Consider the following 24376-nt stretch of genomic DNA (forward strand, 5'->3'; position numbering starts at 1 on the left):
GCCGAAATCGCCTTGATCTTCGTGGTTTGAAGGGGCAACTTCAACCTCGGTATCAGGCTCAGACGGCACAGGACGACCTAAATTTGGACTATCTGCAAATAGTTGTAAGCCAAGATATTTTCGTTGGATGCAAATCTAATAATGCCGGTAGTTGTTACCATTACTGGGAGTTTCCAACTGCTCCGCGGCGTGCTCGCTCCGACCCAAGGACGTGGGATGCGGTGTTGCATATGCCTCTGTAAAACGGCTCTGCACGTCGTCTACATCATGTCCCCGACTCAGAGCCCTCGTCGAGCGGTTCGAACCCTGCTCGCTGTTCCGGTTCTGAAGTTCACGTAGGTAACTGCAGAGTGGAGTCAGCTTAACACCGCGCCGAAAGCAACTTGTTGTAGTCCCGACAACTGAACTCACCTCTCCGGGACCGACACCCTCTTGTCCTCAGCGGCAAAGATGCATCGGTGCTTTTTTCTATCGCAACGGGCACAAGGCTGGGAGCCGGAGCACTTGACCTTCATCACCCGACATCTTTCGCACCTTTGCTCGAAAAGTTAGTTACGAGACTCTCGCATTCTCCGGTTTTCGGAATGGACGGGGATCCCCGCACGCACGCTTTCTGGCATTTTTTGGTCACTTTGTATTGGCCTTGGCTTAGTTGTGGCATGGCGGTCGGTTCTCGTGCGGCCGAGCCGACGACTTCACGTCGTTTCCTCGGTGAGGGATGCAGATATCGCAATGATTTGGGTTTGATATGTCGGAGCAGCGTCCCGACAATGTTTATGTGTGCGCGCCCAGTGATCTTTATTGGAATGGCAAATTTGGGGGAAAGGCCTTTGCGCAAAGCATTAGCGTTATAGGCCAGCTTATCGGCCATGGTCTGGGGTAGAATGACTCGCCGCAGATAGCCGATATACAGTAATTCTGCTCCAGCCGTTATCTTTGGGGGACGAATGCTTGTTTACCCCACAGACTTTCAGTCTCCCTAGAGTCCTAGCTCCGGAATTGGTAAGAAGAGTGTCGCATTCGACAAAAGGTACACATCATCACGGGGAAGATCGACAGTCGTACAGACTGTAAAGACACGGGGCATCTCGAAAATCCTGGGGTTGAGCAAACACGAGACCACTTGGTTTCCGGGAGCAAGCTTGTAGCAAATTAGTGATAGATTGAGTTGTAAACAGCCAAGTCGTTTGTAGCATAGGCTACATGATCTCTGTCGCTCATCTCAATTTGCCTTCCATGATGCTCCGGCAAATCCGATGCTGATGTTCGAAGATTCATAAAAAGCCGCGTGCCGAATGAAGACAATACAAATGTCCAAAGTTAGAGGTAGAGAGGACGAATGGCGAGTGTTTGCTCTATCAACGGATTACACCGATGAGCTGATTCCGGAGTCCGTGGGACCAAGCCCGATGGATTGAGATACCACTGCCGTAGAATCTCGATTCTTGTTGCGTAAGAATTTGCCAAGAAAGAGACCAGGTTGTGTTTGAGAAGAGACTAGAAAGTCTCCGACTCTAACAACGTGGGATGACCGAGTGGTTGCGCAATGTCCATGTCGGGTGGTGCCTCCGACACTCCCAAGCGTCCGACAACGCCCCCAAAGTGGGTATCGGACTCACATCCCGATGCTACCCTAACCAATCACGTCGACGGTTCTTATCGAAGGCGAAAAGAGTTGGTGCTAGACCGGGGAAGTCGCCAACCCCGAAGTTTAGTTTACAGAGCTGACAATGACCCAGTGACAGTAATGGCAGGCAAGTCAATTGTCGCCACAAGTGACCATTATGGTGACCCATCTTAGAGTACTAGGGCATTCGCGATACCAAGGTGGGTCGGAAGATCGTGGCAAGAGTTAGTCGACCTTTTGCGCAGAAACTGGCAGGTTCAAATCTAAGTTGTCAGTCGTAAGCAGTCTTTTAGTTAAAAGATAACTCGGTATGTAAACCAAGAGCGGCCCATGTGCTTTTCGTATTCAACCGCAGTGATTGTCGAGAGCGTAACATCTTCAATAAAACCCAGTCCAAATACCCTAAGTTTGGTCACTTAAGCACATGGTTGAGGTCACGGGTTCATAAGTACATTTCCTCAGGATGGGAAGTAAGATTTTGCGCCCCTCAACTATCTTTGCAAGTCATTGATCCCGACCCACCCATGTCTATAGTGTGAATTTTGTGAAAGGCTGGTCTCGTAAAAGATATGTACCGTAATTTAAGAAAACCGGCAAATGTGTCGTCAACACCGTGCACAAAGATACAGTTGAAGCCCAACTTCCATCAACGCCCTGCATGATATCTCCAAGTGGGACGTCCAGGGAAGATGTCGCAGACTCGGACCGGACACGTAATCAGTTAGGTTTACTGCCACCTGTTCTCTCGCTTGCTGGTAGGTCCTATGGTCGCATCACATATACGCCTGGGCCTGGATGTCGAAGAATCATCACAATGATGGAGAACCCCGCTCGTTTACCAGTTGCTTCCATCTTGGACTTTGTACACTTCATAGGGCATTTACGCAAATGTGATGGTTTAGATGGTTTCTCAGTGTTTTTGAGTATCATTATTGGATATCTATAAATCATTCATAATGCATCGCTTGTAAAAAACAAAACTTTATAGAGTTCTCATCCAAACACCCGACGGCGAAGCTCGCTCTTCAAAGATCCAAGCATATGTGAACTCTGCTCGATAGCCCCCTTATTCTCCACCGCCCGACGGTGGAGGTACCCCATGCACTCCGAAACAGAACCCCACGGCAGATACTTGAACGGCTTGGGAATCGCATCCCTCTTCAGCCCCGAGTCCGTTAAGCACGAATCATAGTTATCTAGTAATTCGCAACTCAACTCGTCCGCCATACCGAGAAGCTGACCGCACTCGAGCTCGGTCGTAGCCTGGCCGTCCAGTAGCCTCCGACGGTGGTTGGTGATCGCTGTGGCGGAGCTGACAGCGTTATGGGTTGCAAGGAAGAGGGCGCTGGAGGGAAACTGGCAGTTCTTGGCCTGCTCGGGAAGTCTTTGACTGATGAGCATGTCTGTGATATCATCGAAGTTGCGGTCGGTGTCTTCTTTTGTGTCGTGAATCAGAGAGCGGACTTCATTTTCGATGTAGGCTCCTCGGACCAACTTGACTCCCAAGCTCCAGCCCTCTTGGGCAGCGAGCGCGACGTGACGTTCGGCGTTGGCCTTGGAGGCCTTGAGGTATGATTGAATAGTGTTGTAAACCAAAGGTCTGCTCTCGCGATTGTGATGTCTCATCAGGTCGATAGTCCACTCATCCAACTGGGGCTGCAGAGCTTGTTGTTCAGCGTCGATCCAGAGACGAGAACCTTGCTTCTTGGCCTCATCGCACATTTCGTCCAAAGCCTTGCGAATAATTTCCGGAATAGGGGCGTGGGCTCTCATCGCGTCCACAGCAATAGGACCAGCACCAGTTATTCTGAGAAAAGGAGTTAGTCCAAGTAAATTTGTAGAAAGTGTAATGCAAGAAACTTACTTAACGGCTAGAAAGTCACCGGGAGCCAGCATACGAAGCGTTTCGATGTTGCCCTTCTTCCACAACTCAACCATCTCGTAAAATGGTGCCGCATAGTCACCAGCATGTGCGTCGGCGTTGACTTCCTTTGTGTCCAAAACGATTTCCTTTGCGTAGTTGAGAATGACACCCTGATATCCCATTCGCTTGACATCAGAGACGGTCTTTGTGACTTCTTGCAGGTTCTCGCCAGCGCAGAAGTGGTCATAGATAGTCCATCGTAGTAATCGGTTCAAAATTGGGTTTTTGTCGGGGTTGAATAGTGCCATCTTGGATTTGGCGATAAAGTGTAGTACGGGCAAAGCGGGCTTCATGAGTAGCGGCAATGACATGAATTGTGTGAGAGCAAGTGACCGGACAAGGTTGAGGGTGGGTAGTCTGGATAGAGGTGATTTCTTGGTGGAAGCTAGTGCCTGAGCCTTGGCCACCGGAGTGGTGGCCGCGGAGCTGACATATCTCGCCGTTTCCTGCAGTCGGAGAGACCTGCAAAAAGGTACCGGCGCCGGGCTACACACGACGAGTCGGGCAGGCATCGTGAACGACTTGGAGACTTGATATGGTGAAGCTCAGCAGATGGGTGGGAGGGTGTCTGGGCACATGTATTTATCATTCTTGGACGGCTATGGGCGGCATAACTCTGAGTCGTGGCCGAGCTAGACTATCGTGGAAAGATGTCTCCGAGCTAGGGACCCCACCGTCGGCGTTCCGATGATGTCTTTGCGCTCTAGGGTAGAGAATGTTACGTTTGAGATTGCGGCTCTACTCTATCCCGGATTACTGCGGCCCATTTGCCATGGAAATCATTACTTCAAAGGTGGGTAAGACAAAGCCGCCTTCAAGGGAGAATCGAGATGTCATTGGGTCTCTGATGAGATCGGAATCTCACAGAGGCCCGTTATCGGGTCCTTTGAGTTTTGATTCATGAGATAACAATGACCAAGTGATCATAGTTGGGTCTTTGACAGGGAGGGGCACACCCCGAAACGGCAGGTGTCGGTGCGCCCGCTCCGACATGTCGGATCGGATGCGCTTATCATGTCGGAAGACCATCCCGACAAAGCCAAGGCAGCTCCAGCCAGGTTGCTTGAGACTGCAACGCCGTATCTCGGTCTCTAACAACAGATCGCATCTATACACAGTCGTGTTTGATGGGTCGGTTCTTTACTTATTGACACTTCTATATCTGAACAGATCCAGAGTGCTTACCCCATTGGCACTCAACCCTATGACAGTAGCGGTTTTAGGCTTTGTGGAAACTACGGGGGCCACAACTGAACGAAATAGTCGTGGCCAACCACAGGCTGACGATAATACCTAGACAAGCTGGCATTACTTGAACCCCAGTGAAATTCGGAAGCTCCCTTTTGTGCATGCCTCAACCACAATGAGCCTCACATATGGGCCCAGAAGCTTGAAGACATTTTGATCACGGCAATTACCCGCCAGACCCTGCGATAGCGAGGTGGTGGTGTCTTTGCTTCTCCTTGGACAGAACACCCCACGCCCCCCAACCATCCTTCCCATAATATAAAGCGAGAACGGCTTGAAAAGGAATTAATCGAACGTCGCCATCTTCAAGTTTCCTTCACTGGCCACATTTACAAAGCACACAGCAAAGAAAGGGGAAAATATTGAATCTGATTACTAAGTAGTCCAGGTTGTATCTGCAACTCCTTAAAGGCTACAAACTTCCTCCCTCGGTTGCCACCTTTCATTGCTTCGGCAGCTCCTTAGCCTAAGGGGCAGCAGCCGGATGGGGGAAAAATATCAGCAACCTTACATTTACTAGGTCATCCAACATATGATGCCCAAGTGCGGAGTCACGCTAAGTCTTGTTTCTTCGCCCGTGATCTATGCTATTGTCCCAGAATGGTTTTCCAAGTATCAAAGAGGGCCTAGAATTCTCCACCACGTAGCATTGCAAGGTTATCGCCGGTCGGAAGCCAATTTTTACTTCCCTGCGCTCCCACACCAGCTCCACTTTACCTTTAGTCATTACCGATTTGCCATTTCCCAATTCGATCCAGGCCACCTCATCGTCAGTTTGAGGTATGACCGTTAGTCCTAGCTTCTTCGCCTCGATAATAGAAATTATATTCCCTTCAAGGCTCTTTACAATCGGGGCTGTCACGTATCTCGTGTAGCCATCATCAGACGTCACATATCCGCTGGTTGCGTCTGTTGCTTCGTCGGGATCTACTCTTAAAGTTTTCATGTGGACAGAACCCCAGTCCGAGTGGTCGTTGTCCTGTGAGCAATCATCGTTCGTTTGAGGCAGTGAGGCTTGAGACGTTCCTGGATGTGACTGGGACTTGCGATAAAGCAGCAGACATTCAGTAAATTGGACAAACCGACATCGATTGGTTACCTACTTCTATGGTCTCTAGAGACGAATCCGATGATGATGGGAACACGTCGGGGGTCTTGGGAACTGTTTCAGTTTCCACCATGCTTACTCCTAGTTGAGTTAGGGCCTCGAATCCTACGTTTGTCGATGCTGTATAGAATGTCGGCCGCACTCTAGGATGTTGGGATCGATGCGTCCGGTCGACTTGAGTCTCTAGTCTTTGTATAGTTCTCAAGTGACCCCTGATAACTTTCCTCAGGGATTGACTATTAAGGTTTCTGTCAGCGCATTGAAACCGATCGGGGGATTGGATTTTGTATTCTCTTACGTCTCTTTTTGAAGTCTTTTGTTCTCTTCTTGTGCGTCTGACAACAGATTGTTTCTCGCCAGACAGCATGCTTCCAACTGAGCCGTGGCCATTATCAACTGCAAGCAGGTCTGAATAAGGTCCATCTCCGGAAATGGCACCAGAATCGAGTCTCTATACTGACGCCATTTGAGAAACCTAATAATTGTGACTCTGCTTTTTGACAAACTTCCTAAGCGCTTGATGGCATCAGATAAGTGGCGCTTGATGAATGTTGCCTCCATTTCCATGCTTTCAAAAACACGTTTCTCCGCCACATATCTAAGGACAGGGGAGTCGCGGTGCTGATGGCAGTAGCTCTCAAGGCCTATCTCGGCTGTGCCAATCGAACTAGAGAACATAACAGCCTGGTTTGCACACCGTTGCAACTGTAATGCTGGGGAGCCGGCACTTTTGGAAAACTGGTACAATTCCTTAGCAAACTTTTGTCCGTAGCCAACCAGTTGCCCAAGTGCGACACAGCTTGCAATTACACCGAGAATTTCAGCCATTTCGGCGGCAGAAGTAGAATGAAAAGAAACTGGAGGAGCTCAAAGTCGATTGAGGATGCTGGGCCAGCATCTTCTTCTTCTATGATATGCTCCAGGACACCATGCATGGTCAAGTGGCTTAGCCCACTTTAAGTCATTAGAAAAATGGTGCATATCTTTGCTGAATGCGTCGTATTGAGGCAGGCTATGGTATACTGAACCTATCAGGTTGGAAATCCAATGCAGGCAGGGCTTTCATCATGCAGTGTAGCTGCAAGCATCGTACTGCGAATCTCTGTGGTATTACAGGCAGACTGGTGGGCGAACACGATAGGTTGAATCGTTCAGTGGACGACACCAATTGAGAAGCTAAGCGACCAAGCCTTATGCACGCAACGCATTCCGTGACACTGTTCACATTACATGCCTAGCAGCTTGAGCGGGCCTCTCCCATCTGGGCATACTGGGCTAACACCGAGTATTCCCAGCCACACATGGTCTTGGGTGGTTTACCATTCAAGTTTCTGCACATTCATATTGCTGGGACCCTGTTTGAGTCCCATTTATAGGGACAAATGCGAGGTTTCGGCGACCATGTAAGTAGACAATGCAACCTTGCTAAATCATGACTTTTTCGCTCCATAATTCAATCACTTCTCAAGTCAGGCGAGAAAGTCATACTGCAAACCATAATCGTCCCATGAGAGCCTGTCTTGCGTGTTTTCTATGCCAGTTGGCCAGTCTATCGAGATATAATATCTTCTTCGTTCCTCAGATTGCACACCTCCAAGGCTGCCTGGCGCGACGAAAGAACAATAAAAGCCGTCTATCTGAAATTAGAGTGGTAGCCCTGCAACGCCGATTACTCATTTTCTTTAAGGCCTCCGTTGTTATTTGATCGAAATGTCAGCTTCAGCGGGTATATTCAATCCGAGGCCAATCTCGTTTGACCCTACGTCCCGGCGCGCTTGTAGGACGGAATACAATTGCCAGAATGTGTTCTCTATCCCATTTGTATTAGAGAACAACTGGTCGCGTCGCCGTTTTTTTCTCATAGACCAGCGCGGAGTTAGGCGGAGCAATGCTCAGTCGAAATATACCATGATACCTTGCCATGAAGACTATCACGACACGAAGGGGTTGATCATGGTGATGCAAGGTTAATCTTCGGAAAAGAATCTCTTTCGCTTGGTGACGGAATTCATTTTCCACGGGCGAATCATCCTCACCCTTCTAATGGCGCCACACTGTTCGGTTTCCAACTAACTATGATTGTCAACGATCATCTCCCGTCATTTGACCCTTGAGCGACGCTACCATCCAGTTGGATCTATCTCGGCTAACATTTACTAAGCCTCATCTAATGAGACAGCATCTTACGGCGTTAGGGTTAGCTGCATTTTGACGTCACATGCAATGACACGTCCCCCTCAGACTGGGAATCCGGATTAGAAATTCGCGCCCGGTGAAGACTCACCCCTCGTGGGGATCTTTTTCTCCCTCTTCTGGTAGATATTACGGATTGTTGCGATACCCTCACTCTGATACTTGTGCATTCGCCAAGCAAGCAAAAGCTATCATTTCCACACCCAGGATATTAATCACATATCACCCACTGCTCTCTTGTTGATATCAGCTACGTTGAGTGATAGCCTTATCGTCGCATCATTGATTCCAGATACGTCTATTCCAGATAAACAGGCGTCGCATCCAGCCAAACCGATCTCGAACCCCCCTCCCCCTCCCGACATTCATATTTCTGGTCTTTCCACGTTATCGAGCGGTATTCTTACCCAACTCAGATAAATGATGACTTCAGGTCTCACGTCTATGTCAACTGCTTCCAACATGGCCGCACTTCCCGCATTTGGAAACTATCACCTTGTTGAACTGGCGGAGGCTCTCGATTCTGCGCTTGATCAAAGACTGGGACGTCACCTAACGCCTACCCCTGCTCATCTTTCCCGCGTTGTCTACATTCCGAACCATAAGGATATAACCACCCATCTTCCGCTGTACGACATCACAGAAAATTACGTGAAAGCTGTGAAGACGGAGTTCATCGGGAGTAGTAAGTATAAACTAAACTTAGCCATGATGAAGAAACCGAACGGAGACGGCATCGACGCAGAAGTCCGCTATCTTGTCGATTTTGCAAGCGATTTTGCCGAGACCGTCGTGACCATTGAGCGAAGGGTCCCAGGTCATGATGGAGAGATGGTCAGCATGTAAGTTTTGGCAAGGCGATGATGATAAGTCAAGGTGAACATGTAAACTAAGGCGTTACAGGCATTTACCTCTCGAAGCAAACGGCGGTTTTCGGGTCGCCTCGCTCGATCCAATGCAAGTCATGCAGCTCGTCGTTGCCAACTCGTTTCCCGTCCCAGACACGAAGATGCACGCAGGTGCAACCCCAGTGCGACACCCATGGTTCCAAATCTCGCATTCATCACGAGATGGGGCTGCCTCAGTACCCTCGAATCTCGAATGGCAAATTCGTCCGACAGAGCTTGGCCCTTTGCGATACACACTCGTGGACACCGCTGTGAACACTGAGAACGGCGAACCGATGATCCATGCCATTTATCACCACATTGGAATAGGGTTTGGTTTGCCAAATGACTACAGCGAGGGGGTTCTGTTGCTCTCGGAGAATCTCAACGGCGAAGCCGAGACATTGGCCGTAGCAACTCTTCTGGGACTGCTTCGACAGGTTCGGTCCGTTAATCAGCCTCCTCCAAAATCAAGGAAGAAGTCACTGGTCAAGCGAGTTCTGGGAAAGATATGATACAAGACAACATCCATTCGGATCGAATGGGTGGTTTGTTTGTGGATTATTTCGATATTGTTGCGAAAACACACAATCGATTGTGGGATGATTGTTCAGATTGGAAGGCGACACAAGGCCACTGATACCCATGCTTTCCGTATATTTGCCACCAGCGTAGTCTCTTGATACTAATTTGCGTTACCCTTTCCAGTATTTGTCCTTGACTGACACATGTTGGAGATCTGGTTGTGTGTGTAACCCAAATACGGAGCATTCAAGGGGCTGTAGATCGCCAGGCGGAGTATCCACGAGGCTTAGACAAGTCAAGAAAGTTGGGCTTTTGTCTCGTTTGGGAAGAAGCACCAGCATAGCAGTCAATCGAGCGGCGACTAACTGGTAATGTCCCCAAAACCCGCCAATGGCGTCTAGACAAGGAAGCATCACCGACAGCCACAAATGTCGCTGTCGGCTGACCAGTCTGCCACGGCTGGTTTGGGGCTTCGTGCTGCGTTTCTCTACAGCAATATATTACTTAAGCCAACATCCTGCCTGGGTACCATAGCAGCCCTCTTTTCAACATTAACTGCTATCTTGAAACTATCAGTGCACTGTACACTAGGGCAGTTATCGGCTCTGCGGTATGAACAAATGAATGCAGGATGCCTGTTCGTACCATGACTCTGAACATTCGATACGCCGTCAAAAAGGCCCTTTCTCCGAATGAGCAACCATAGGGATTGAGATGCCCGAAAATAGCATCTCAACGGAGACTTTACACTACTGGGCAGCAAAATACCTTCACCTGCCTGCAGGAAGCTCAACACCGACAGCTGCTCGATTTACAAGCCGCGCTAGAAACACCATGGGCTCGGATAGGCCTTGGACGTGCAGATAGAGCAAACGACAGGGAGATCTCTCAATCTCCAATATTTTATCGGACGGATCAATGGGTAGTCGAGCGGTCCAGGACGTTTTGGCTTAGCCTTACCCCGAGACTCCCTCCAATGCCTGGGGTGCTGCCATCAGTCGCATCGTCACTGTGGGGCTCCTCAAGCACAGGGACTCAGACACAAGGGTTGTCATAATGAGCACCCATCGGGATTACAAAAGTAACAAAGACAAGACGGAAGAGCGCCAAACTGCTCTCACAAATTGTCCAAGAATGGAAGGAGAACTATACCGAATCACATGGACATGACATCTTGAGCGGCGACTTTAATAGCGGACCAGAAGACGAGCCGCATCGACTGCTTGCAGTCCATCATGGTGCTATGGGGAATATGTCGGACCCTGTTCTCGCAAAGCGGCATTATGGAAACAATTCACTCACATCACTTTTGGCGATGCGGAGCCCACGATCATCGACTACCTCTTTGTGCTGAATCCGAAGAACATCAACTTTTGCAACTTCACTGTTCTCAAAAACCGGGTTGATGATGGAGTGTGTTATTATGATCATCGACCTGTCCTTGCAGATGTGGAGGTCTCTGTCTTTACATCAGTATCAACTATAGTTCAGAGGTAATCAGTTTTAATTACGAAAATAAAACATCAAAAACCACATCGACCGACCACAACGGGCCTTCACCAAAGGATGCGTAACGAATGAGAAGCCCTCTTGACTAATCATCTTACTTCGCCTCTGCATTGATAACGTCTACAAGGTATTAAGTTGAATAAATCAGGAGATACAAAATAACCAGCTATGTTAGCTCAATAATGAGCTCGGCGCTCAGTGCAGTATTGACTTCAGCCAAGTCCGGGAGCTTTTCTCGGGCACTTCTGTGTGTACCGCTTTGTGTGACCCCTCAATGACCTCTGTTTCAAGTGGAAGGACCCCCATCTTCCTGGCTTCGCTGTCGGTGAAAGTCCCATAGTAGTCTACTTCATCAATCATACCAGCCTCGGGAGGTGGCCAGATCTTGTTGATACCCAGATGAAGTAGGAAAGAAATGGTAAAACCGAGGGGAAAGGCAAGATAGTACAAATTAACCAATGCTGAGCCAACCTTGACGCTGTCAGGAGTGACGCTGGCTGCAAAACCTGGAAGCTGTGTTGCAAAGCCACAGACCCAAGCAACAAAAGTGCGTGGGTTGACCCCTTTCCAGTAGTAGAAAGAGCCGTCAGAGCGGGGGTGGTACAGGTCTGAGAGCTTAATTCTCCTCCGACGGATAATGAAGTAGTCGCAAATCTGGATGCCAATTATCGGTCCTAGAAAGACGCTATAGGCAGACAGAACACTAATGAAGACTGCTGCTGATGACAGAAGCTCCCATGGGCAGAGCGCAATGCTCAGCACTAGACCAATGTAAGCGCCGCGTCGGATGTTCACATACTGGCTGAACAATCCTGCAAGATCCATCCCAGCAGAGAAGGCGTTGTCGACTGAGTTGATACTGAGCTGGACGCAGAGGAGACCAAGTCCAGCAAAGAAGGCGCCGGCGCGGCTCTTGGCGTTGTAGTCCGTATCGAGCCATGCTTGCACGATCAACGGTGGGTTCCAGATCGGTGCTCCGTAGATAACACCAGTTGCCGAAGCGGCAAGACATCCAAAAGTAGGAAAGATAGCTCCAAAAAAGATGATGCTGAACCATTGTCCAAATATCTGATCTCCTGGTTTGCGAGCAAAACGGCAGTAGTCGGGCTGGTTTGTCAAGCCCACTGCGATGCTGCCAATGACAGTAGTGATTCCGTGGACAATCTGCCAGCCGAGCTCGCTTGAGGACATCGACTTTGACCCTTGCCTGACAAGTGATCCTGGCTCGCCGGCAGTTGCCAAAGCCCAAATCATGATGGATACCAGGGTGATTGATGATATGATGTTGAAAACGAGAAGTAATTTCTGGATGCGTTCTGGTCGAATGTAGAGAATCGGAATGAGAAGAACATTGAAGATGATCCAGCCAATGAAGTCCTTCGTTGTCAAATGCGAAGATTCGGGGAAACCGTTGCCTAGTGATTCGAAAGAAGGGAAGATTGCAGACAAACTAAACGGCAGAACGGCAGGTTAGCATCAAGTAGTGTTGCAAATATCTAGTAAAGTCCAGTCCTAATACACTTACCAGTTGACAACTGTTAGACCGCCAGTCCATGACTGCACAGCGAACCAGACCAGACTGAGGATGATCCTTTGGATCAAGATAAGGTATTGTCCGTAAACGCCCCAAATGTAGCGGGATACTACCGGAAAGCCAATGTGCCATTCAGCACCAACCATGCCATTGGCTATAGCAACGACGGCGATGATGATCTTTCCGATGATGATAGCAATCACACTCTGCCAAACTGAGAGGCCTGTTGCAACGAGAGATGCTCCCAGTTGCCAATTAGAGACTGTTGGCGCATTAGTTTACGCATTTTCAACGGAATAGAACCTGGGATACTCACTGGCCACTTGGTTAGTCAACCAGAAGGAAATGAAAGTCCACATTGTCCATCGTCGGCGACTCGGCGGCATGGGCCGAATGTCGTCATTGATCCAGACGTTGGACTCGGCTACATCACTGTCGGGCAGCTTCAGCCTTCTGACGATACCGCTGAGACTCATATTGACGGTTGATGCTCTAGAGTTGCAAAACTGCATGATTCGGGACCGAGGACATGACCCTGGTTTAATGGATGCAGCTCGCAGAGAAAGCAAGCTACGTTCGGAGGTAGATCGGGCGACAATCTTTCATCTCAGGATTGCTCTAGATACGTTGCATCGACCGCCCCCTGGTCAGACTACCGCATCCTCTACGACCTCCATTGATAGGCCCGCGGGTCTTCCAGTGCACGCACTAATAGGTCTTATCGTTGGAGTTTAAACTCCAACCCGTTCGATAGGTAGGTGGTGCGAAATGCTTATCATAGTTTGACCGGACTGTGGAGAAGATTGTGATAAGAACGATTCTGAGCAAGATTTCAACGTTGCCAACCTGGGGGATCCAAGGATACCCCGCAACCTCGCTCTCGGCATCTGGGGATAATGCCATCTAGCCACATAGCATTTGGAGAACCTTGGCGCCTGTACCTGCCCATTTAGCCTTGGTTATCTATCCCTCCCTTGGACTCCAACGCCAACGATAGAACGGACTCTAACAGTTGACACCACAGCCGTGGAGCTGGGAGCTCATTCAACCGCTTTAACCGCTCATTCGGTGCACTGGCGATGGGATGATCTCTGACAACAAGAGCATCTGTAAACAACTTACGTAATTTTGACTCGGGATCTATTACCGCGAGTCTGTTGGGTCAAAGTCGACGGCTTTATATGATACCCTGGCATTCTAGCTGTCGTACCTTGTTTGAGAGAGCGAATTGAGCTTGAGAAGTCAGCAGACCGCGGTGCAGTGTCACGTTATTTATCAACATGGGAGAAATGCCGCCATTACGAAGAACCGTGCGTATTGGGGTTGATGTTGGAGGTAAGTGAGACTATTATCGCCGCTTGGTAACCAGCGCACGATCTGGAAAGTCAGCTAACAGCCTGACTCCAAGGAACAAATACCGATGCAGTCGCTATCGACTTGAGCCTTCAACATACCGCCAACCGCGGAGTTTTGGCGCACTTCAAGACCCCAACCACTCCAGACGCAAGCGCCGGCATCGAGACCGCCGTCAGCACCGTCCTTGCCGCAGCTGGGTTGACCCAATCTCCGGAACGCATCGCCAGCGTCACCATCGGCACGACGCATTTCATCAACGCCGTCATTGAGCGTGACGTGCGTCGGTTGCAGCGCGTGGGCGTCCTTAGACTGAGCAAGTCATTCCTCCGAGAGGTCCCCGCATTCGCCGAGTTCCCCCCCGACTTGGCAGCCGTGATTCAGTCTTATATCGGCATTGTCGACGGCGGTCTGCATATTGACGGCTCGCAGGAGGCGCCAGTCGTCGAAGCCCAGGTCGTCGCCGAATGTTCCAAGATCCGGGAAAGTGGCGTCGGTGCCGTCGTAGTGTCCGGCGTGTACTCGCCCATCGATGAGGTTTTTGGGCAGGAGGAGAAAGTCCGCGACATTATCCTTCGCGAAGTGCCTGGTGTGGATGTTGTCTGCAGCAAAGAAGCCAGCGCAAGCATTGGGTTCATCGAGCGAGAAAATGCAGCTATCTTGAACGGTGCCATTCTGCGCTATGCGCGGAAGACTGTTAGCAGGTTTAGGCTTGCCATGAAAAGGCTCAATCTCGCCTGCCCCCTGTTTCTGACGCAAAATGATGGCACTATCCTTGACGCTGCCTCGGCAGCCAAGATTCCAATCCGAACATTCTCGAGCGGGCCAACAAACTCGATGAGAGGTGCTGCATATCTCGCTGGCCTGGACTCTGGTGCCGATAGCTCTGCAATCGTAGTTGATATCGGCGGCACAACGTCTGATGTCGGCGTTTTGCTTCCCTCGGGCATGCCACGTCAAGCATCGGCATATGTCACCGTTGCCGGAGTCCGGGTCAACTACTCTATGCCGCATCTTCATTCCATTGGACTTGGCGGAGGTTCCATTGTGAGAACTGTAGACGGCAAAGTCAAAGTTGGACCCGAGTCTGTCGGCCTTGAGCTGGTTACGCGTGGTCTCGTTTTTGGTGGTGATGTTTGTACAACAACGGACATTGCGGTCGCAGCTGGCATGGCAATTGTCGGTGCTACGGAGAAGGCTAAGAGTTTAGACCCGCGCTTCGTCGAGGAGGCAGTGATGCGGATACAGGTGCTGTTGGAGGGCGCCGTTGATGTGATCAAGACTTCACCTGATCCTGTTCCTGTCTTACTCGTCGGAGGAGGTGCCATTCTTTCTCCCGAAAGCTTGAAGGGAGCTTCCAAGCTCATTCGACCACCCTTCCACGACGTTGCGAACGCAGTCGGTGCAGCCATTGCTCGCGTGTGCGGTGCTGTGGACATCGTACAAGGCACCACTCATCAGACCGAAAGTCAGGCTATTGAAAACGCCAAAAAGATGGCCATCGAGCGTGCTGTTGCCGCTGGCGCCATTCCAGGAAGCATCAAGATCGCCGAGATCGAGACCATGCCTCTACAGTACGTCGCTAATCAAATCAGGACTCTCGTCAAGGCAGTTGGCGACATTGATCTCCATGCGAAGCTTAACGATGTGGTTGAAGAAGACAAAGAGAAGGAAGATGAGGACCAGGTCGAGGCGACCAAAGACTTAACCCGGGCAACCCAAGAAGAGGAGAAGGTCGATCCAGTGTCGTACAAACCCACAGTCATTCGAAATGCTGGTGGTGTTGCAGAATGGCATATAACCGAAACAGACTTGGAATATCTAGCCGACGGCTGCTATGTCCTCGGTTGCGCCGGAGGCGGAAGCCCTGCTGCCTCCAAGATCCAACTGCGAAATATGCTTCGAGCAGGACACAAGATGCGCGTCATTGACGCATCCTCACTCAAGGAAACGGATGTGATATACTGGGGTGGTAGGCCTTTAACTTTACGATCCATCACTTTTCAGATATTTACTAACATTACACAGGTCACATGGGTTCTCCCGCTGTGTCTATCGAGCGTTTGCAGTCCATCGAGACGGTGGATGCTTTCAAGGCTTTAATGGAGTACCTCCGCCATGACACTTTTGATGCAGTGATGGGTCTTGAAATCGGCGGTGCCAACGGCCTTGAGCCTTTTCTCGTCGGGTCATCCCGTTTCTTTGATAGTCCAATCATCGACGGCGACTGGATGGGAAGGGCCTACCCGACATACTGGCAGACCACACTTGCAGTGCATGCTCCGTTGGAGTTGGTTCCCTGCGCAATTGATTCTGGAGATGGCAAGACTATCGTCATGACGAGAGCTCCCAACGACGAGATCGTTGACCGTGCCCTTCGTGCTTCGTGCTCCGAAATGGGGTCGCGGGTGGGTATGGCGGCTAAGCCGACGACCAGCGACAAAGTCAAAAAGTTTGGCGTCCTCAATACAGTTTCGCTTGCGTGGCGTATCGGGCGATGCATCGCAATTTGCCAGGCAACCAATACCATGAGCACCGTAGCCGAGTCCATCATCAATGAGGCAGGCGGTCCCGAGGCAGCCAAGGTGCTGTTCAGGGGCAAGATTATGAAGGTGGAGAGGCGTCTGTTCAAGGGTCACTCTTACGGCGAAGTGCACATCGCCGCTTTCGAAAGTGGTGACGAAGATGAGGCTGCCAACAATAGTAACAGAGCAGCCGCGGTGGCGCTTGGGGGGACGTTGAAGATCCCATTCAAGAACGAGAATATCCTTGCTGAGCACACTGATGAGAGTGGCAAGACGAAGATCCTAACTGCCGTGCCTGATTTGATTTCGATCTTAGACAACGAGTCTGGCAGAGCTCTCGGCGTGCCCGAGTTCAAGTACGGATATCGGGTTACAGTGATCGGCATTACTTGCTCGCCACGATGGACAGAGACGCAAGCCGGTATAGACATTGGCGGACCGAGAGCATTTGGATATGATCTTGAGTATGAGCCTTTGGGCAAGTACGTGGAGCCACGCAGTGTTTTAGATGAGTATTTGCAATAGACTGAAATGTAACACTGTGAATCTTTCCAATTCATGTACTTATTGGACAAGGAGTGTCCGGATCCCATCTCGGCAGTTCGTTACATTCAACTATTCAGCTCGTGCATTCAGGTCATACATCGTTCTGTTCGAAACTGGAACTCATTGTGGAGCCTTAGCATACACTTTAAGCGGCGTCGTTGCGAAGCCCAGAGCTTTGTACAAACTCTGAATTATGAACCAACTTAGTGGTGGGGACATCGAAGCAATTTAGAATGCAAAGCACGCCTCGTACTTTTCCGTGCGTGGCGCCCAAAAATAGTTATGCAACGTGGATGGAAGGATATCATGACAGAAAACTATTTCAGCTGCGAATAGTTATCAAGAGGCTGGAAGAAAATGAAACCTCTTTTCGCTACGCCTGCATCTGACCTCGTTTCGCGTTATCAAAAGAGACCTCCTGTGTGACCACGGTTGTAGTCCTGATGTGGCCTTTGACGATTTCGTCTTCGTTCCTACTTTCCCTCTGGCTTTTCATTCGAGACATCTTTTCTGAGACCCCCGGTGATCCTGTGCTGACACTGACAGTGTACTCGCCTAACCTTTCCGTTTCAGGTCCAGAAAGTTCGATCTCGTCCCTATTCTGGTGGTTCAGCCTCTCTGTGCTGCTCAATGGCTGATGTCGCCCCAGCCCGTGCCTACTTCCCACTACTTTGCTGCTCTCGGTCGCAAGGCCGTAGGGATTGATGTATCGCGAAGGCCGACCTTTGCTCCTTACTTGGAATGTCGATCCGTTGAAGAGACGGGGTAGGAGTGTGACGAATATCGGTCGAAGGGTCGGCAGGCATGCTGCGAGGATACCGATGGTAACCTCGAGGAATGACCATGTGGCTGCGTCCACGTTATCCCAGTACGGATCTTCTGTTTGGGCTGCTACGCGGAGGGTCTTTATCCGAAAGGCTGAGATGATGCAAGTGCTATTAAGGTCAAGTCAGTATATCGTTTTGCGTTCCAAAGCGACAAAGTGACACTTACACGAACCCGAGACCGAACACGAAAAGTAACATCCTCTTCTGTCGTTGAGGTAGTTGAAGCGAGTTAATGACGGGAATCGGCAGACTAAACATTACGAAGTCGGCCACTATATTGACAGCCGCCATTGTATACCAGCTGGCGAGGAGGTCTATGCAACGACCTTTGACCGCCTTGTCCCAAAACGCTTCCACGGGCACACACATCATTGGAAGCAGGAAGCAGAGCATGACTGTCCAGGCGGACATGAAGGCCAGGCCCCACGTCGTCAGCTTCTGCATCAAGTCGTTGGCGAAGATCCGGCGGTACTGTAGGAGTATGGAGAGTTTGACGATGGTCGTTGCGATGTTGTACAGGACGATCGAGACATAGAAAGACTGAGTAAAAGTCAGCCAAAGTTCGGAGACTGTCCAAGACGCGTAATAATACCTTCATGTAGGGAACATAGTCCTCCGGTGGCTGGACCCACGAGTGTTTACCAAGTCCCCACTTCGTTTCTTTGGGCCGTCAGTAAAAGTGTTTCTGGTTTCGCAGTGTAGAAGACCCTACCGAGACCGATGGCCACCGCGGCTCCAATCACGAGAACCTGGCCAAGCGGCATGGTGAGCAAGTCTTAAAAAAAGTGATGGAGCCAAGCCACTTACCTGTGCAAATACCATGATGACATCGTCGAGGCCGAACGTACGAAGCATCTTGATCCTCGTAAAAGCCCTTAGGGCCACGGCTGTGGTTGATAAAACCGAGCCCACGACAAGTATGGCAAGTATTTCTGAGAAGCGGGACTCGCCATCCCGAGAATGGTCGACGACACTGGCGGCAGCTTGCCGCTGCACTTCCTGAATTGCCGCGAGTTCCCTTCGATAGACGCTTGCCGTCATGATTTCTCTGGTTCCCAAAACATGGGATGGTGACTGTAGATTTCAGGGCTGGAAAGTCCGAGAGCGGAAAACTAGCTTCAGGAGACAGAAGTCTATGCGCGAGCCTTCATCATATTTATCCCTCGTGCTTCCTCCTTCGTGCACCGGCCCTTGCGAAGTCGAAACTCATGCAGCTGCAAAAACCACGGTTCCGGCCCCCGCCGGGCGGGGACGTGGGAATGTCGGCTCCTCTCTGACTGCATGGATGCGCCTGAACGTCGTAATAAAGGCTGAGGGCACTAGCTGTTTAATCCGTGGTTCATGATCTTCCGTGGGGTGACATTGGCGCCCCGAGGGCTACTCTGGCAGGGATCGGCCAACGCGAAGCCTCGAAAGGCCAATCCGGGGGAGGGGGAAAGTGGTCCGCCAAGCAGGCCGGTGAGTGAGAGCCGACCACGCCATGTCGATAGCGTACCGTAGCACATCGAAACAGGGGGACACCCATGTCTCTGTGTGCTCAGCAGCAGTTTACTCTCGCGGCCGAAATGACCGCAAAGGGTGTAACAGTTCGCGAGAGCGTCGTGAACCAATTGCAACTACAGTCTCACCCAGGTTACAGATCAAGAGGCGCAAGTGGGGAGCATCCTGCACCACATACGGCCGAAGAATTCCCCCTGAATCAACAAGAAAAACCGATCATCTAGTACGACTCAAATTTGCCATTTGTCAATCGCCACCATGTTGTTACGAGTTCTGCGGAAGACTGAACCTCCGGATTCGATTGGGCACGACTCTGGCCGGAGAAATGAGACGAGCGACTTTGGCCTGTTGAAAATTTTCAATCCAAGACAAAAGGCCAACCCGAAACATCCGCCCGCTTTTGGTGATCTCCGGCCATCCTCTGATAGGACTGGATTGCTGGAGAAAAGGTAGATGACAGAAGCCACCCAGCGCAGGCACACGTGTCGACGATCGCGGGCGTGGGTGTCATCGATCTGCAACACCAACCACACGCGTCATTCGAACATCTTGCTTCGGGTTCTCTCATTCTGGAACCCTTCATTTGGGCCCTAGGAAACCTTGACACCTTCGCTGGCACGCTTTGCGTTGCGCCGTTGCCTGGTTCAGCCGTTCCCATGTCTTGAGTTTTAGTGACACCTTAGCGTCAACGTTCGCTCGCTCTAGAAGCGTGTGCCTGCGCACGCCCCTGGATGCTACCACGCGTCGACGATGGCCTACACATGAAGCCAACAGTTTCCGAGTGTAAAACACACCACGCAACGAACCGCTTGTGATAAGTGACGGTGTGGCGTGACGACCTTTTGCAGTCATGAAACAATCCTATTTGAAGAAGAGGGTTAAAACTTGGCAAAGTTCAATAGTGAGAAACATCCTTTGGGACCGCAATCAAATTGCAGATCTGTTTCTTTGCCGGGTCGGCCCAGACAAACAGTAAACGGGACTCGATTGGTCCGAAACCGGAAGCCTCGGCTTTTGCGGGGTCGGGAGAAAGAGAGGGGAGATGCTCAAATTCGAAGCTGGCGGGGATATTACGTAGCGAAAAGGTAGCAAAAGACCAGTGAGAGGGGGTTCGCCAGGTGAGCTAGCAGGCCTGAAGGTCGGGCAAAATCAAAATTTCCCGGGGTTTTCGACAGGCCGTTTGATGAGGTTGATTAGGTTTACATGCATGGCACGTCAAGACACCTTGCTGAGGACTACCGGTAAAGCTTCTTCGTCTTGAGATTGAGAGACGAGCAAGGTTGGCAAGGGGACCAATTGAGAGGCCACCAAGAGACGGGGCCAGATCAACAGACGAACATGAAGCTAGTGCTTGAGAGGGTCCCAAATAGGACGGCAATGATCTTGCAAGGACTATTTCGTACCCTTGTCGTCCATGGCTGTTCAAGGCTGGCACTCACGTGCTGTCCGGTGATCCTAATTGATCCGTCATGTTGGAGATCACTGCTAGTTTTGACTGGTCATCATTTTGTAACTAAGAGAACCCAGCGTATGCGATGTGTCATTCGGTCAAAACTCACGTCGGATTCCACAATCGGGCACTTTTGGGGGCCGGGAGCGCAGCTGAATGTTTAGATATGGGGATTCCATCCACACGTTTAAACCCGATTGAACCCGCCAGGGACGATCGCCTCCGCTTTTCGATGTTGTAAAGGCCTAGGGAGCCCCAACGAAGGAATAGCTCAATGGGCGGATGCCGCTCAGGCCTACCTGACGGAGACTCTCCATCCCCAGTGATCCCCAGTAAAACTGTAGGAGTTGCATCAGCAGAAGCCCTGGAGCTGCAACGTCGTTGACAGTGGAATTTGTAGGGCGAACAGCGCGGGTGTTGTTTGCGCAGACCCATCGGTCCAGCTCCAAGAGCACGAGCGTGCCAACCGACCCGGGCGCATGGCGCTGTTGCTTCCATTTCGCGGCTGGAGTGAAAACATTGCAGGTTTGAAACAACATAGCAAATGATCAATCCTGGGGGTACACGATCAAACCACGCGATGTGCTTGCAAGTCTCCCAGCTCCGCCGACTTGGGCTACAGAGTCCTCAGCCTTTACCGTAAACTCATGAGATCGACGCACCCGTGGCTGGTGTGGAACGACACCGAAAAATAAGATCGCGCGGAAATCAGCATGCCAAAGTACGCCATGTTACAGTGAAATGACTACAACGACACTATCAAAGCTTAGGTATGCCGCCCACCAATCCCAAACCCTTGGTCTGGCTCTGCCCCTGGTCGATTCCCTCTTCCCTCGCTTTGATCTGCAACGCCAAAATCTTGGAAAAGTAGCGACACAACGCGAGATTTCCTCCCATGAACCAGAAGCCAGGGTGGCCCGAGTTGCGCCACATGGTCCTGAACTCGCCCTCCTCGTCCCAGCCCCAGACGTCGCCGATCCGATCAGCGACCGCATCGCCAAAGATGTTGCGCGCCTCCGTCCGCATGTTTTGGTAACCCGTGGCGAAGATGATCTCGTCGCCTTTCAGCTCCGACCCATCCGCGAATCGGAGACCATGGGGGAGCACCTCGGTGATCTCTTGGCCGCCCTTGATCTTGATCTCTCCGTCGATGATAAGTTGGCTGCAGCCGACGTCAATGTAGTAGCCCCCGCCGCGCTGGAAGTACTTGACAAAGAACCCACCGTGGCTGGGGCCCATGTCCAGCTGGAAGCCAGCCTTTTGAAGACCGCTGAGCAGCTCGGCGTCGTTGGCATTTTGCAGCTCCGTTACGCCGACCTGTAACGCCTTGAACAGCTCTGCGGGCAAGCTCCACAGCCAGAGGTCTGCGTCGTCGACAGGTGGTGAGTCCTCGTCATACAGGCCCTTGAGGCCGATGTCTGTGATGGAGCTGGAGGAGACGACGGAAGTGGAGCTTCGCTGGACCATGGTCACGTCGTACCCGTTCTCGTAAAAATCTTGCGCGATATCATGTCCCGAGTTACAGGATCCGACGACGATAGCTTTCTTCCCCTTTGAATTGGGTTTTGCGCCCGGGAACTCGGAGCTGTGGCAGAGTCGATCACCCTTGAATTTGTCCATGCCCCTAATGTTGGGAAAGAACATCTTGCCAGAGTGGCCTGTAGCTTGGATGATGTGGCGAGGATGCAGTGTCCTCGTCTCCTTGGTTCCGTCAGTTTTCTGCCTGTCGAGTGTGACTGTCCACTGCTTCTTTGATTCGTCCCAGGACGACTTGGTGAGCGTCGTTGACATCCACACGTTGAGCTCGAGTAGATTGGCGTAGGCCTCGAAGAACTCGGCCATCTTATCCTTTGGCGTGAAGACGGGCCAGTGCTCTGGGAAACCGATGTATGGCAGATGGTCATACCACACGGGGTCATGCAGCACAAGCTGGTAGTATCGTTTGCGCCAACTGTCACCTACTCGGCCGTTCTTGTCGACTATGAGCGCGTTGATTTTGAGCATTTTTAACCGCGCGGCGACTGTAAGACCAGCTTGACCAGCACCTGCATAGCTGTAAGTATTAGTTCAACCTGGGGCTTTCTGGTGACCGCACTTACCAACAATCACAACGGTAGGCTCGCTGTCCACATAGTTGACACTGTCTTCCCGCTTGTCCTTCCAATTTTTGCTCTCACGCTGCCGCACATGTTCGACTCCCTTATCTCTTCTGTGGCGCACTGGCTCTTCATAGCCCATCAGTTCGCGAAGGACAGTGAAGAAGGTAAAAATCTCCCATTTCTCTCCGGAATCGACCAATCGCACCACACCCTCAGCAGGTCCAACTTCGGTGTTTGCCTTGATGAAGAATTGGAGGCACTGCACCTTTCCATGGGCATCAACTGGAGCAAAGTGAGGTGCTCGGTATGCTGTGGATGTGTCGATGAGAACTTCCTTCAATCGGCAAGCCTGGCTGAGGAAGCTTTGGATCTTGTCCCTCCCTTTCAAGGTACGTAGATCCCACGAGAGGGCCAGGTGGTCCCTCCAATAGCCGTCAGAAACAAACAGTTGCGCAAGCTCCTTGTAGTTCTTGGTTCTCAGTGCGGCGTTGAAGGCGTCGATGACATCTGCCGCAGCCTTCCCCGCATCAACGGACGTCGAGCGAACCGATGGGGGATACGCGCGGGGTGGAAGGTTGACTGAGCCGGGTTCGACCCGTTCGCTGTTCGCATAGGTTCCAGCCATGTTTTCTGTCGTGTCGCAGACTGGATGAGGGTATGGGCGGTCGACAAAGAACTGTCAGTAAGTAATATGGGAATAGCATCAGGAGAGACATTGAAGAAGAATTTATGCAAGACCAAGTCTCTTAACACAAAGACCTTCCGTTCCTCAGTTCCGGAGGCTGAGTCGTGACATCACCTGACAGGTCCAACGCGACAACTCATCGTGAGGGGCTCCTCCGGGGATAGATCGGGGGCAGTAGCACGAAACTCTGGTCGTATGGGCAAATACGTACTCGACACACACGTCTGGCGGGTGCGGTGCCGCTCAGTTCTCAACAGTTTCGACGGATATGTGGAGTTCGTTGGATGATGCAGCCGTCAAGGGCCGCACACTTGTCTCCAAGCTGCAGCCGATAGTGCGCAACCGGCTGCCTTGGATGCGGGGGAGGAATAGGCAAGCCGAGCCTCCGGTCAAATCACAGAGCTTGAGATGCTGTCGCCAAGAATAGGTGTGATATGCTTGGACGGATGGCTTGGTCTTTGCCTTGCTAAAGGACCCGCTGGCGGCTCGAATTACCCCAGATTGGGGGGCGTTGACGCAGGCCGGTGACATAGCTTCTCCGCACTCAAAATCGCGGGGTCAGAAAGGTAGCTTCGGATGCTTGAGGGTTGTGAAGTGGCTTCAAGGTTTCGCTCCAGGACCGAAGTTACAGTGCCTTGCCTATTCGACGAACCTGAACGGGTCAACAGGCAGATATTCAATGCCATATTTCTACATGCCCAAAGACTCCACCGCACAAAAACACGATCGAACCAAGCTATCAGAAATGCCCAATAACTAACCCAATGTCCTTCGGGTCAATACTGGTGGGGACGGAGTGCGGGGAAGAGCGGGAACATACATGGATTCCGGGGCAA

General features: G+C 51.1%; 6 protein-coding genes across 6 annotated transcripts; 2 read left to right on the forward strand and 4 right to left on the reverse strand.

Annotated features, from left to right (window-relative positions):
- Positions 1–2620: 2620 nt before the first annotated feature.
- ColSpa_03698 (putative proline dehydrogenase, mitochondrial) lies at positions 2621–3799 on the reverse strand (the record flags this gene model as incomplete). Its single annotated transcript, XM_049269910.1, has 2 exons — positions 2621–3434; positions 3492–3799. 2 exons carry the CDS (start codon positions 3797–3799, stop codon positions 2621–2623), a joined length of 1122 nt encoding a protein of 373 aa, XP_049125867.1.
- Positions 3800–8562: 4763 nt separating this feature from the next.
- On the forward strand, positions 8563–9502 carry ColSpa_03699 (uncharacterized protein; the record flags this gene model as incomplete). Its single annotated transcript, XM_049269911.1, has 3 exons — positions 8563–8785; positions 8807–8942; positions 9004–9502. 3 exons carry the CDS (start codon positions 8563–8565, stop codon positions 9500–9502), a joined length of 858 nt encoding a protein of 285 aa, XP_049125868.1.
- Positions 9503–11216: 1714 nt separating this feature from the next.
- On the reverse strand, positions 11217–13031 carry ColSpa_03700 (transporter aclS; the record flags this gene model as incomplete). Its single annotated transcript, XM_049269912.1, has 3 exons — positions 11217–12471; positions 12547–12769; positions 12872–13031. The coding sequence occupies 3 exons, from the start codon at positions 13029–13031 to the stop codon at positions 11217–11219; spliced, it is 1638 nt and encodes a 545-aa protein (XP_049125869.1).
- Positions 13032–13835: 804 nt separating this feature from the next.
- Positions 13836–16958, forward strand: ColSpa_03701 (putative D-/L-hydantoinase subunit A; the record flags this gene model as incomplete). Its single annotated transcript, XM_049269913.1, has 3 exons — positions 13836–13890; positions 13982–15880; positions 15937–16958. The coding sequence occupies 3 exons, from the start codon at positions 13836–13838 to the stop codon at positions 16956–16958; spliced, it is 2976 nt and encodes a 991-aa protein (XP_049125870.1).
- Positions 16959–17968: 1010 nt separating this feature from the next.
- ColSpa_03702 (satratoxin biosynthesis SC1 cluster protein 4) lies at positions 17969–18847 on the reverse strand (the record flags this gene model as incomplete). The annotated part of the gene is made up of 2 exons (XM_049269914.1): positions 17969–18346; positions 18614–18847. 2 exons carry the CDS (start codon positions 18845–18847, stop codon positions 17969–17971), a joined length of 612 nt encoding a protein of 203 aa, XP_049125871.1.
- Positions 18848–21515: 2668 nt separating this feature from the next.
- Positions 21516–23480, reverse strand: ColSpa_03703 (putative indole-3-pyruvate monooxygenase YUCCA10; the record flags this gene model as incomplete). The annotated part of the gene is made up of 2 exons (XM_049269915.1): positions 21516–22801; positions 22856–23480. The coding sequence occupies 2 exons, from the start codon at positions 23478–23480 to the stop codon at positions 21516–21518; spliced, it is 1911 nt and encodes a 636-aa protein (XP_049125872.1).
- Between the last annotated feature and the right edge of the window lie 896 nt (positions 23481–24376).

This window comes from Colletotrichum spaethianum (genome assembly GCF_022836535.1).
Source record: "Colletotrichum spaethianum MAFF 239500 DNA, contig07, whole genome shotgun sequence".
In the NCBI taxonomy this organism is placed as follows: Eukaryota; Fungi; Ascomycota; class Sordariomycetes; order Glomerellales; family Glomerellaceae; genus Colletotrichum; species Colletotrichum spaethianum.